Source organism: Benincasa hispida, chromosome 3 (genome assembly GCF_009727055.1).
Source record: "Benincasa hispida cultivar B227 chromosome 3, ASM972705v1, whole genome shotgun sequence".
NCBI lineage: Eukaryota > Viridiplantae > Streptophyta > Magnoliopsida > Cucurbitales > Cucurbitaceae > Benincasa > Benincasa hispida.
Window position 1 is genome coordinate 3,603,032 of NC_052351.1, and position 14,108 is coordinate 3,617,139.

Here is a 14,108-nt window from a genome sequence, read left to right on the forward strand (position 1 = left end):
ATATATATATATATATATTTATATATATATATATATATATATATATAATATATATAATTCGCGGGTTTAAATTGATACTACCTCTTAAGTTTAAGATTTAAATAAATACAATCTCCAAAATTTAGGGATATAAATTAGTATTTACTCTAATATATATAAATGAAATAACAAACCCACAAATGACAATTTTGAACTTGTCCAAGCCTTACCTATCCAAAGACGCATTGTGCGTCCCAATTTTTCATTCAAAGGGAAAAAAAAAATGGATATTTACCTTTCTCTACAAAGAAACGTTTATTCCAAGTCACAATCAAAATGGATTCAACCTCAGTCAAATTCGGACTCGGCACGGGGTTCAAATTGAATTAATAAAAGAGTGAGAACGTGTCTAGTGCAAAACATTTTGCCACTTAGAATTTGATATACACAAGAAAACATATAGAAGTTACATTGTCCTGATGTTTCTGATCTTAATAAAAGCTTGATTTCCCCCCTGAAAATAATTCTCGTCTTCAAATTAAATAAAACAGAGTTCATTATATACTAATGGTGGAAGATTAGCTCTGTTTTTCTTGGTAATTATTAGAGCTGTGTATTGTATATAGTCAGGTGGATGTATCTGTTGTATATTATGTTATGCTTATTGCTTAATAAGGATCACTTTGGTGCTATCCAAATGATGAAGAAAGTACGGTAGACATTTTTCAACCACATCATGTTGGAGAGGTTGGATCGCCGAAGAAGATGACGAAGGATCATTCCGATCATGATAAGAAGAATAAGTTCCTAACTAAAGAAGGCATCAAAGCCCTCGAAGTCGTAGCAATTCAACTGATACCATATTGAGAGTAAGAGTAGATGAAACTCGCTTAATTTATTCATCTGACAAAAGGCATATATATGAAGTATAGCTGTCGAACTACAAAGCATAACAGAAAATAAAACATAGAAGATAGATCCACTTGACAATACAATACAGTGGACAAGGTAATACAAGACTTTAAGCTCCAATAATAATAAACAAGCACATTATATTGAAAGAAGATAAAAGATACAAGAATACGATACAACTTGAGATATACAAGAGAAGGAAACACAAATGATATACAATTGAATCTGGAACACCAATCCAGTGACCACTGCTTTAAACAACAATGAGCATGAAGAAGCTTTATATATGATGAACTAACTAATTATGGGGAAAAAATAATGATGGTAGGTGGTGGGATGAGTGACTCAGTTTGATAAGAATTGGCTGTACTTTCATATCTGTTTTTGTTCTTTTTACTATAGAAACAATCATGCATCTATTTTGAGGAGAGTGTTAAGGGATGTACTGTTGAATCTTTGAGCAAAGCCTCTAATCACTAGGACGATAACATCTCGGAGGTGTCGGGAATGCACTATCAAGTCGACCTCATTTTCGGAGTCCACTACAATTCGAAGCCGATGTTGATCACTTCTAAAAAGCTCAACCTGTTGCATCATTTAGACACATCAACAAGGATTATTGATAGCAATCTAATGAGGTGATCAATGAAAGAGCGCCAAGGCAAATACTAAAGATATATGCAAACCAATTGAAGTGTAGATCCTAAGAGCATGATACACTTACAGAACACATTGAAGGAAAATCATATGTTAACCTATATTTCATTAGTTATGCATTATTCCTAGAGCCCTATAAATATGTTATTCTTGTTCTCGATCTTTCAGTGAATCCATATGATCATGCAATTGCCAAATTCTGAATCGCTCATAAGTAGAACAAATAATTGAAGAGTGGAATTGACTTTTATTTTCAATGTCTACGATGCAACCATTATCATATTAAATATCCCAGAAATAATAAACGAAATTACATAAATAGCTAAAACTATTGGCATCAGAATACTAGATAAAAAATGGGGAAGAAAATGACAACCCATATAGATGCCAGTCCAGAGAGGAGGGATGGATGGTTTAAGCTCAAGCACGTTTAAAGCCGAAGAAACTTACATGAAATGGTGGTGCATAACTTCCACGAATTTCAGTAGTCGGAAAAGATGTCTTTGAACCTGGCTTTACAACCTTCACTCTTTTCTTATTAATTTCCAGAATTCTTCTCTCGAGGCTTCCTACTAGGGAAATCTGGGAGGATATCAACCGAATAATGGTTAATTTGAATTGCATCTCTAACCCTTAAAACGAACTACAATGTAGATTGTAACAAGAAGAGGTCGCACCTTCTTCTGAGCATGGTCCTTGTCATACAGCACCTGTTTCAAGAGCGTTGAGCAATAAAACCAGGGGAAAACAAGTTGAAACAAGAATATCTTAGGTAAGGAGCAACTGGCCAAATGCCAAATCAAGTCCAGAAAAAAAAAGGAACAATAGTGCTTTTCTCCAATTTTCACTTCATAATAACTATTGGAAACTATTGAAAACTGGGGATCGTACTTGGTCGCTGTTGTTGAACTAGAGTAAACCAACGACCTGACTCAAATTAGAGTAGTCCCAATACAAACTGTAGCTAAGAAAGATTCAGCTCCTCCCTTTTGCTACACTTACTCTTTAAGATGCATATACCCATCGACAGAATTATGTCACTTGATGACATGTTTCAACCAATGAGCACCAAAAGAATGCCCTAGGTTGTTACGATAATAAAATGAGAATCAAATGCATATAAGGATTTTCTTTTCATACCTCAAACTTTACAGAACCGAGATCAAGCTTTTGCTTCACTTCCCTAACAACATCAGGCTCTGAGAAAATAGACTTCAATCAGGTTATTTCGTAGAAATAAAAACTGGAAATATTATTGAATGATACAGCAGATATAATATAATAGGTCCATGTTATAATGACATAACATGAAATAGATTTACACAAAACTACGTGCAATAGTTCAGTGAGATCAATCAAAATCATCAAATACGGATGTCTTCAACAAGTTAATATTTATGCAGCATTGAAAGCATTACCACTCTACCTATTTTGGAATACACGACTCAGCAGTTCTTGAAGAGAACTTTCATATCCCAACAAACTTTTAGTACCAAGGTCTTAATTGGGAATACTCGCCTTTAAACAGTTGGTAAGGTCTTAATTATTAAACAATGTTCATGTTAGTGAGAGTCCTTTACTTTGTCCACTAGCTTACTTCTTTCCTAATGTAACATTGCAAATCCTATAACTTCGGTCTCTTTCTTTTGGTATTAAAAAAAGAAAAAGAAAAAGAAAAAAAGAGTAGAAATAAAACGTTGATGAAGCAGTTCCCTTGGTTTGGTTCTATAAATATTTTTCATACTCATGATAATTTAATATAGCTAAATTATTACATTTGCTACAGCAGAGATATGGGAAGAAAACTAGTATCCAATTTGGAAAGTATTTAAAGATGGCATGTAGCCAATTTCTAAGAATCTTCAAGCATTTGTATCCAATTGTCATGATTTCTCTAGAATTTGATGTAGTTGGCATTGGCAACTTGAAAAAAAAAATAATATTGCCCTTGTTGGGTTTTTTTTTTTTTTTTCCCTCCGAACCATTCCCTTGAGATTATTAATTGCCCTTGTTGGTAAATGGTTGTGTGGAGGTTCCAAAGGAAAACAAGATCATCATGGTTTTCTTTCAGAGGCAGCATATATGACTTTGTAATGGGCAAAGACTACAGAGTGGTTGAAAGAGGAAATGGTCAAAGTCCTAGGGTTATCATCTAATGACTACATCACATCTTGACTTTTGAGGTCCCTAATCATGGGTAGTAATGAAAGAAATTTGGTTTTGGGAAGATATTTGGAGGAGAAGCTGACTGTTGCCAATATGGAATCTTCGAAAAGAGGAAAGAAAAAAGGATTGACTTAGGTTATATGTCTTTTTTAATCTTCCCTTCCTCTCTTGAGCAATCTTTTGTGACCATATTAATATACTGTTTAAAAAAATCAAGTACAAGAGCTTAGGAAAAATACAGCGACACAAGATAATAACATTTTGAATTACCAACAGCAATGGACTCTGTAGAAGCTGAGACAGGTTGACCTTCAATACCATCCTCTCTCACAGGGGTATAAATGGCAACCAACCTATAGCCCACGTCATCAACATTAGCTTCATACATCCTGCCTGTTTCTCCTGGAGTTTCATCAAATAAAACAACTCAAAATCACGATAGTTTAGCTTACCTAATTTCTAAACTTAGAAACAAATAAATAAATTTGCATGCCATTTAGGGGAAGGAAACCTAATGGTCATTATGTGACCACTGAATGCAAAATTGCCAAACCTTAAACAGAATAATGCTAGAAGGTTGAGAGACAGGTCACATAAACAAGAGTCTCAAGCTCAAAAGCCTCATTTTAATTTTCAAATAAAACATTTTTATATCGACTTAATTTTAAGTTCAATTTTCATTTGGTTTCTATGTTTCAAAATGTTATATTTTTAATATTGAGTTTTAAGTTCAGTTTTCATTTGGTCTTTCAGTTTCAATATTTTACATTTTTGTCTTCGCGTTTTCACTAATGATCACTTAGTTTTCGGTGTTAACTTTCAGTTAATATTCAAAATAATTATGATTGAAATTTAATCTTAATAGTGACAGAAAATTGGTGATTTAATCTAATTAATATTAGAAGGAAAGAAAAAGTATCTAAAATACCTGGGATAGAGATAAGATCAGGGCTCCCAACCATGGACCTAAGCCACTGTATTCTGCTTTTTCCTTCTTTTCCTCCACTGTAAGTGCCACGAACTGCATATAAATTGGTATGAAAACCTCTGCCTTCTATCTCCAGCTTATCAATCTTAGGAACTCCTATAAGGAAAAGAAGGGTTTGAAAAAAAAGAAAGCTGAAAAAGTAACAGTAAGGAGACTTAAATGGTAGCAATGCAGGAGATAGGAAACTAACCACCCAAGAAAGATTAAAGTAATTAAAAGTGTTCATCAGCAAAAAGGAAGTAAAGAAGCCTAAAAACATACTAATAATGCCGAAAATACCTATGTTCTTGGGAAGATAATCTACAGACTCTTTCTACTCCAAGCGTATGGAAAATTGGAGATTGACAAAACAATTTAAACAGTTCACATCGAGGAATTAAAGGTAATGATTATACATAGGAGTTATAAAACTATTGAATTGATGTTAAACTTTTTGTCTCCATGAGATTCATATCTTATGACGTAATGTGAATAGGAAAAGTTCAAATTTTAACTGTCAGTAAATTGTCTAAAATATAATGTTAAAAATAAAGAGAGATTATTTTCGTTCATTTGAAATAATAAAGGGCTAGGAAATTTAATCTAATTGACCACTGTTTTCAGAAAAGAAAAGAAACTATTATGCATATTTTACCATCATTTATGTTATTGTACACTCATTTATCTCAAAATATTACGTGTTCATCTATTAGAATTGTACCAAACTAACACAATTTACACATAACCTTAGAGGACAACTACTTAGTGAGCAACAAGATACTTTGAGAGCATTTGAAAAGCATATGACCTGGCAACACTGACGAAGTCTCAGCATAGGTTGGTTCAGTTGATCTTCCAAAGGAATCTATCACAATGCACTCACATCTCAAACAATGACCAATGTCCTCAAGACGGACTTTGTAAGAGCACGAACGCTGCGTAGGTAAAAGCTCAAAAGACTTGGTATCTCCTACTTCAGCTGAACTGGACCTGTTTTTTGTATTTGTTGCGTTAAGAAGTCTGAAAATTATGAAACATTGCATGTACATGTACTTTATACATTTTCGATTCCAAACATCAATCAAGTAAACAAAGTGAACTGCAATTGAACACCAAAAATCTGTATACAATTGATATACCATGCCTATGAAACATTATGCATTAATTTAAAAAGAGACATAATCCGAATAATCAGATATTATACACATGCTCTGATGGATGGAATGACAGTGAACAGGCATTCAGTTTTGATAAACCAGAAAACAAAAACACAAAATATTTTTTTGAACCTGTAGTTAGCAGCCAAAGAAGTCACTTAACAAGGATTGAAGAACAAAAGCACAGAATGAATGTATGATACCATACCATTGGTACGTTATTTCTTTTATGTACTTATTCCAGACACATTGCTGATGGTCACTCTTTGGGATCACTTCTACTGCAGTTAGGACTTCACCTTCGATTGCCTTTCCAGTGAGAGCAAGCATTTCCACTTTAGGAAGCTCTATAGATCAACAGGTCAAAATTTAAAAATAAAATCCAAAAAGCTTAGCATGAGAAAATTAATTAGAAGTAAAAGTTCCAAGCAGATTGGAAAAATTCATTACCTGGGAGAATAATGTCTGTTGGATCAGACAACACGAGTTCTCCAACAATAGAATCAGAACGAACTGGTGTGTACCTGTTGGATATTGGTTACAAAAGTGATCCCGTTAGAGCATCCTATCTGATGGCTTGGCTGCTAAAAGAACTACATAACAAGTCAAAGTGAAAAAGGATTTCACATGATTTGACTTACACAAACAACTGTGCATAAAATTCTATCTTTCTTAATACGTTATGATATTTAAATTTTAGAATGATTTAACTGAAAAAACACATGAAGCAAGAAAACAGATAATGTGGACAGATGTCAAAAGATATTAACAAGAAGTCTCCTTTTGAAATTCTTGTTGTGGGCTTCTTAGCTTCGGATTTTCTTTTTAGTGGCTCCTTAAAAAAGACAATGACCATGTGCAGAAATAAAAGTGTAGGAAAACAATTATTGTCTGTCTTTTGAATGTTTCTATTATACAAACAAGAATGACATACTTCATCCTTCATCACAAGGAATGACCTAATAATCTTTTTTATTTTGTTCCTCTTGATATCCGTTAAATCATCATTCAACTTAAGAGCTTAAGCTAATAAATTATTGACAAATTTAACATTATATAAACGCTTTAAAGCTCCCCCTCACTTGCAGGTTGAAAATGAGTTAAAGGGCCAACGGGTAAAATTCAATATTAATTGAGGAGCACATGACTTTACGGGGGTTCAAACTTAAAATCTCCAACTCCGATGTCATGTTAAATCACCAACAACCTAAAAGCTTAATGCTCTGTGTTCACCATTCTTGGAACGAATCCCCAATTTTTGTTTTTGAACCGCATGCCTATTTGAGTTCCATGAGCTCTAATACCATATTAATTAATATGGGGTTCTATCTCAAAACCAAATGGCAATGAGGAGTAGACCGTGTATCTTACAAAAATTGTGACTTTGATTTTTTTTTCAACGTGAAATCATCAACAATATCCTTCAAGACCAACATTTTCAGTCACTTCCAAATTAACTTAGTCATTCAACATCTTTCTACTTTTATACATCCTAAAAAATTCCAAGCCCAAAAATTAATTTAAAAGAATCATAGAATAGACATCATGTCACTTCCTGTGTTCTCTTTCTTTTGGTAAAACCTCCTTGTGTTCTCTTTCGATACTTTCACATGGTAACATTAGTGTGATTAGTGTTTTGTTAAGCATGAAATGCATTAAAGGTTATTAGCTTCGACGACTTGAATATAAAATAATATTTTTTTTTTATAAGAACACATAATAAAATTATTGTATTAACTTTAGGCTTTCAGGCCTGTTTAGACCTTTTATTTCCCTTAAGGAGCCTAGCACCTACCTAACGCAATTTGGCATTTGCCTCTTAGAATGTGAGATATAAAAGCAACTAATATTTTCCATTCACTTCATCTACGACTAGCTACCATAACCCCAGTCCAATAATAAATAATAACTGCATGGAAATGTTGAGTTGATGTAAGGTAAGAGCATTGGACATTTATTAGAGAGAACAAAAAGTATTATTACCCAAATATCAGACGGCAGTTATAATCAGCTTCAGTGACTTTATAGGTCATAGATGTCGCTCCCTTAATGAGAACGATTGTTCCATCATTTGTCTCTTGATACCAACTAAAGAGGCTTGATCCCTCATAACCACCAAAATATTTTCCTTCTCCAGAATAAATACCAAATGACAATTCTTTGACACAAACACCAGAAACCACTGGTAAGGCTGTCACAATATTTATCGATAAGTCAACAAATCAAAAACTGAAAGAAATTAGCCCACATGTTGTGAAGGACGTAAGAAACAAGAAAATTAGCACAATTGCAGTTTTTTTTTTTTTTTTTTAAATAAGAAACAACAAAAAAATATCATTCAAGAAGAACTGAAAACGACAGCCTGAGGGCTGAGAGATGAGAGACCCCCCATCCAAGGAACTACTTACGAAGAGCTTGCCAATCCAGAAGAATTAGTATCAATTGCAGACATAATATCAGTAGAAGAATTCAAACCCTATTCTTTTCTTTAAACCAAGTATCCTAATTTGGACGAAGAACTGAAGAATTATAGCCACAACTGTACCTGGGATTACAGGTGAACTTGAAATTGCAACTAAGGGCTTTCCACATTTGCCATCAACACGTGTGGGAAGCCAATACAAGGATAAATATGTCCCCACATCATCAAGAGATGGAGTATATGTTCTGGCACAGTATGATAACCACGCAAATCATTTATTTATCAAGTGAACTCAGTTAAATGAATTGAAAATCGAAAGTGTCACTTACAACGTCCTATCACATATGACAGCATCTTCACAAGAATTCAACGAGTCCCCTAGTTCAGATTCTTCCAGCTTACGCCTCGTCCTGTACCAGATATACTGTCCAGCACCTTCATGCCCACCAAAATACAATTTGATTGGAACTACCTCTTTGCCCTCACAGCAATCTTGTATCACAAGTTTTTGTCCCACAGGTTCCCCTACACCGAAGAAAGGGGATTCAGTTGCTAAATAAATGCATTTAACTATGTATGCTAGACTTTCATATAGTTCATGTAGTAAATACATGCCAATTCATTCAAGGGAACAACAGATTCAGAAGAATGTTTTCCATTTGGGGGTGCCTGGCCTTTCCCTTCTCCATGTGGGATAAAGTACAGAGAAAACTAAGAACCATGAATTCTCTTTTAGCAGTGCAGCGGAGAGAACAGATAGCAATATTTGAATTAACTGGGCAGGATGAATCTTTTTGGGAGATCCAAAACCAGTGACCTCCACATGGATGTTGAAAACCATTACCATTTCATTGATTCATTACCCATCTAGTGGGTCCCACCACCTATTCCATCTATCTTATTTTCTCTCTGCTTCTCGTGAGCCAGCTTTAATCTATTTCTCATTCCAAGCATAGTAACATTCTCAATGTTAATTTTCTTCAGTCCAATTCCAGTTCTATGAAAGTTCACGTGTGAGATATTATCTTGGCTTGAACACCGTGAAGTTAAAACAGTAATATGGAATGCAGAATCTCCCAGAAGAACAATGTAACAATCCTAATAGATAGACATAAATTACCTGGAGCAATTGCATCAGATATTATGCTTATTGGGTTTCCTTTCATTCCATCATCTCGTACTGGAGTGTATACAAGTTCAATATGGCTTCCCACATCATCCAAAGTTAAATCCAGAAATTCTGCTATATAAGGAAATTTAATGAGAATTTGACATCAGAAGAAACTAAACCAATCAAATAATTCAACATGATCTCACCATCTTTCCTGCGTTCCTCCTTTATTCCATTATTATTAACCCTAAACCACTCATGATGGCAATCTCCTCTCTCCCTGCATTTAAAGAACAAGTAAACAAAAGAAAAAGCCTTGGAATCAAGAACAGAAGTATATTTCTCAGAATCAGACCCCCCACTATAAGCTGCATTGAAGCTCAAACGTTGGCCCTCGACCAGCAATCCAGCAATCTCCAAAGACTGACAAGTGGGAGGACCTACATTATATATATCACACATGAATATAAGAAGCTTAACAAAATCTAGAATTGTTTCTTGTTTAAAAAAAATATATTATTTATAGCACAAAAAGGGAAACAGAGCTCCTCACAAAAATTTTCTATGTGAAGATGAAAAGAAATATATTTACCAGGCACTATAGGTCCAATTTGTTCAGAAATAACAATAGGACCACGAGCCCAGTCATTTCTTACAGGCTCACAAGAAACAGAAATAAGGAAGCCAATGTCGTCAACTGATAACATGTACGAAGAAGAGGTTGCACCCCTAACTTCATTCTGGTTCCCATCACTGGTAGTCTGTACCAATAATAAACTTTGAGACATAGAGTGGTTGTGCACATAGCAACCAGCAAATAAATGAATAAAAATGAATTTCATGGTATAACAGACTTTTAAATTACCAAATTTTAATTTCCTACGGGCTAGTACCATCCTTTTTTATTTAATCTTGTTCAGAATGACCCAATATTATTTGGTACTTGTCAAAGTGACTATGAAAAACTTTCTGATACAAAGTTACAACAATAGATAGAGGTTGAAGAAAGTACTCGAAACCACCGAAAAACCGATTCACCCTCATCACCACCCCAGTAGCTTTTGTCAACACTAAGAATTGTTCCTTCAACGACACTTCCAACAATCTGCAGAGAGAGCAATCTCGGGCTACCTGGTCATCAAAAACCAACCAACTTAAATTGAAACTAACTTCAAGAAAATAGGTATAGCCAAAGAATAGAACAGAGCCAAATATTTATTTGAACTACAAAGGTTTCTCGCAGCATAGGAAAAACTAAATGTTTGAAACAAATAAAAGTCGTTGACTGGACTAATGGAGGCATTATTGCAACCTTTTGTCTCCTTGTTGGATTTTTCCTGTTAGTTACTGTTGGTTGTTTAGCTTCTAATTTGATAGTTTAGTTTATAACTGCCTCACGGGAGCTTTCTTAAACTAAACTGCTAAACAAAAATCGGCAGCAGTAACGATATTTGAATAAAAATTCAGAAAGCTATGTGAAAAAAAAATTATTATTTTAGTGTTGTGTGTTAATTGAAGGGGAGTTTTCTAAACCCCTAGAGGTCTCCCCCCCTTTCTACTTTTATTACTTTAATGAAATTATGCTCATCTCTGAACATACTTTTAAAATTTCACTCATCACTGCAAAGTTTGTTTCTTGCTATATGTGTGTGACACACACACACAAATATAGGGCCATAAAAATTCCCTTCAATTTACACACAGCGCTACCTCCCTTTCTAATTTTATTACTTTTAATGAATTTGTGCTCATCTCTGAACATACTACTAAAATTTTACTCATCACTGCAAAGTTTGTTTCTTGCTATATGTGTGTTACACACACACACAAATATAGGGCCATAAAAATCCACTTTAATTTAACACACCACTGTTTGTATATTATTATTATTATTATATAAACCTATAATCCTATAATCAGAAATTCTCAGTTTTAACCCTGTAGTTTTACAGTTTAGAGTTTTTTTTTTTTTTTTTTTAAACATTCTCCTTTCGCCGTTCCTTTTTTTTTAATATTCTCATTTTTTAGCACTAGTTTCTTTTTTTTTTAAAAAAAAAAATAGTTTATATTGCCAACAAAAGAATAGAAGGCATATTCACATTTTAAACTACATGGGGTGTCAATCTAGTTGAGATGTCCAGATGCACCTCCTGATCTTCGTGTCAAGTCTTCAACATTGTTAATCTTGTACTATGAGCTTTGTCTCATTTCATTATCTTAATGAATAGACTGTTTTCTTTTTAAAAAAACTATATAGTGTATGTCATACAGAATTATGATGGAAGTAAACATTTTCAGTAAATGGGCAATGAATTAGGATAACAGAGGATAACTGCACCAGAGGCTTTAGAACTTAAGACGTGATTGTACAACTTAACATATCATGTTTAAGTAAGGTTATAACTGCAACTAGAAGACAGTAGAAAGGAAATTACCAGGACGGATTCGCTCTTGTGCCATGCAAATTCTTGGCTCGCCCATTATCCCATCATCACGAACCGGTGTACATTGAAATGAAATAAATTTGCCAATTACATCCTTGGTAATACGATACTGAAGAAGTCCTAAAACCTCAGGTATTAAAGTACCAGAGTCATTTTCAATCTGCAGATTCATAGAACGGTTATGTCAACATCATAATAAAACTCACCTTATCCAGCAAAATAAACCTAACACCTTATCAAGCAAAATTAATCATCAGGCTAACTATCAGTACGGTCTGTTAGACCATCAATCAAGTAAATAGAAGAGAGCAAGGGATGGCCTGGGGAAAATACACGATTTTTTGTTTAGTCTTGGGCTTTGCACTTGATCCTAAATAAGTATTAAAATTTTACCCTGAGCACTAGCTGTAGTAAAAAGAAAATTCCTAAATCCTAAGTGAGGTTCTACAAAATAACAGTTAACAAGGTGATCTGTGAACATTGGTCCCAAAAACCAAAAAAGCTCATATGGATACTGAGAAATACTACTTGAGAGAATTTAAATATAGAATATTGTTAAGAAAACCATAATACTAGAATTTTTATACACGAAATATACAACCTAAAAAACAAGCTAAAACTAATTCCAATGAAAATTGTAAAATTCCTAATATGGTCTTTTTCTTTTTTTCAAAATAATTGTGTGTGTTAAGACAAGCAGCTTACATAAACCTCTGCTAATCCTGTTGACATTTGAGATTAAAAGTAAAAATAAGTAAATAAATTTATATAAAAGAAGAGGAAGAGAGAAAAATCAATTTATATCCCTAAACTTTGGGGTCTATATCAATTAAAACCTCAAACTAAAATTGTATCAATTTCAACCCCAAAATGTTAAAATTGAATCAATTTAGACCCTTGATAGTGATCTATAAATTATTTTTTCTTGATTCTATTAAAAATCATCTCAAAGTCAACTAAATAAAATTATGGGTAAATTACACGTTTGGTCACTGAGATTTGACGTTTAAGGTTTGTAGTCCTTGAAGTTTGAGGTTTGAGGTTCGTGTCAAATTAATCCCTAGTGATGTATTCAATTCTTGGAGAATTCTTGGAGAATTAGTGTTTTATTTATGAGTTAATGAAAGGAAAGGGCAGCCATATATAGAGGCTGCCTCAACCGAATACAAGGCTGGAAAATGACAACCAGCAACTAACAAATAACATCCAGCAGCTAACTAACTAAAACAGAAGCTACAGAAGACTGAAAGTAAAGTAAATTAAAACAAATTTAACTCCAGCTGAAAGAATTGTCATTGAAGTCAATAATTGACATCCACATATAGCCAAGAAGGTTTCAACCTATGATCCAAAAATATGAAAGAAAGGATAATTAAGATGATCCAAACAATTGTCATTGAAGTCAATCAAAGGGTTGATCACTCTTCCCTACAAGAATTTTTTCCCAAATAACCTCATGCTCTCGTTCCTCCCCAACATAAATAATTAAATACACAGGCTGATACACCGAACTAACTGCTAATGATTGTACTCCCTTCTTTACCCTGCCTATGATAGACAATAAATATTGGTGGTTGTGGCCCAACAGTAGGCTTAGTACATGTTGATTAACAACTGTGAAAACTCATGGTGATTATCCATACAATAAATTATTATTATTGCACATGATGACGATACACCACTTAAAGGAACAGGACCAAGGTGCATACCTCATGAAGATACCATCTGTAAATGCTTTTTCCTTCATGACCACCAACATAACCATATGATGCTGTTAATATCCCGCCTTCAGTGTAATCTCCAGTAATTGATAAGAAGTTCAAGCTAGGAGGAAGCACTACAGGAAAAAACTCTTAAATTACTGACTAACTTAAATGCTTAAACTAGGGGTGAAGGTAAATTTAATTTTATATGACTAACACTCTCCTTCACTTGTGGGTTTGAAATATGAAAAAAGTCCAACAGGTGGAAATCAATATTAAATGGGGAGGAAATAATATTGCAGGGGGTTGAACACAGGACCTTTCTAGACCATCTGCTCTAATACCATCTTAAATCACCGATTGACCCAAAAACTTAAACTAGCGGGTAAAGATAAATTTAATTTGATATAACTAACAGAAACTGAATAAGGAGACATCTAAAATGTCACTGCTCTTGACGGATACAAGTATACTCTGAATGAACTGCACGCTGATTGGGCAATAAAAATCTTAGGCCCAATAATACACATGTTGAACATGTAAGCTGTAAGATTTACTTTTACAAACTAATCATGATTCAACTCAAACTG

General features: G+C 33.9%; 1 protein-coding gene across 4 annotated transcripts in view; it reads right to left on the reverse strand.

Moving 5' to 3' along the window:
• Positions 1-1,003: 1,003 nt before the first annotated feature.
• LOC120072651 (187-kDa microtubule-associated protein AIR9) overlaps positions 1,004-14,108 on the reverse strand; it is a 28,738-nt gene continuing 15,633 nt past the window's right edge. For 3 of the 4 annotated variants that reach the window (XM_039025082.1, XM_039025081.1, XM_039025080.1), the window contains exons 20-38: positions 13,525-13,652; positions 11,807-11,975; positions 10,384-10,502; positions 9,964-10,132; positions 9,727-9,811; positions 9,578-9,651; positions 9,381-9,503; positions 8,590-8,785; positions 8,384-8,505; positions 7,822-8,029; positions 6,289-6,362; positions 6,047-6,185; positions 5,490-5,671; positions 4,643-4,798; positions 3,985-4,116; positions 2,689-2,747; positions 2,226-2,258; positions 1,999-2,130; positions 1,004-1,476 (exon numbers count right to left, since the gene is read on the reverse strand). In XM_039025082.1, coding sequence (XP_038881010.1) covers positions 1,300-1,476; positions 1,999-2,130; positions 2,226-2,258; positions 2,689-2,747; positions 3,985-4,116; positions 4,643-4,798; positions 5,490-5,671; positions 6,047-6,185; positions 6,289-6,362; positions 7,822-8,029; positions 8,384-8,505; positions 8,590-8,785; positions 9,381-9,503; positions 9,578-9,651; positions 9,727-9,811; positions 9,964-10,132; positions 10,384-10,502; positions 11,807-11,975; positions 13,525-13,652 — 2,477 coding nt within the window. In that variant the 3' untranslated portion in view covers positions 1,004-1,299. The remainder of the gene's footprint in view (positions 1,477-1,998; positions 2,131-2,225; positions 2,259-2,688; positions 2,748-3,984; positions 4,117-4,642; positions 4,799-5,489; positions 5,672-6,046; positions 6,186-6,288; positions 6,363-7,821; positions 8,030-8,383; positions 8,506-8,589; positions 8,786-9,380; positions 9,504-9,577; positions 9,652-9,726; positions 9,812-9,963; positions 10,133-10,383; positions 10,503-11,806; positions 11,976-13,524; positions 13,653-14,108) is intronic. The other variant, XM_039025083.1, reaches the window with a different exon arrangement.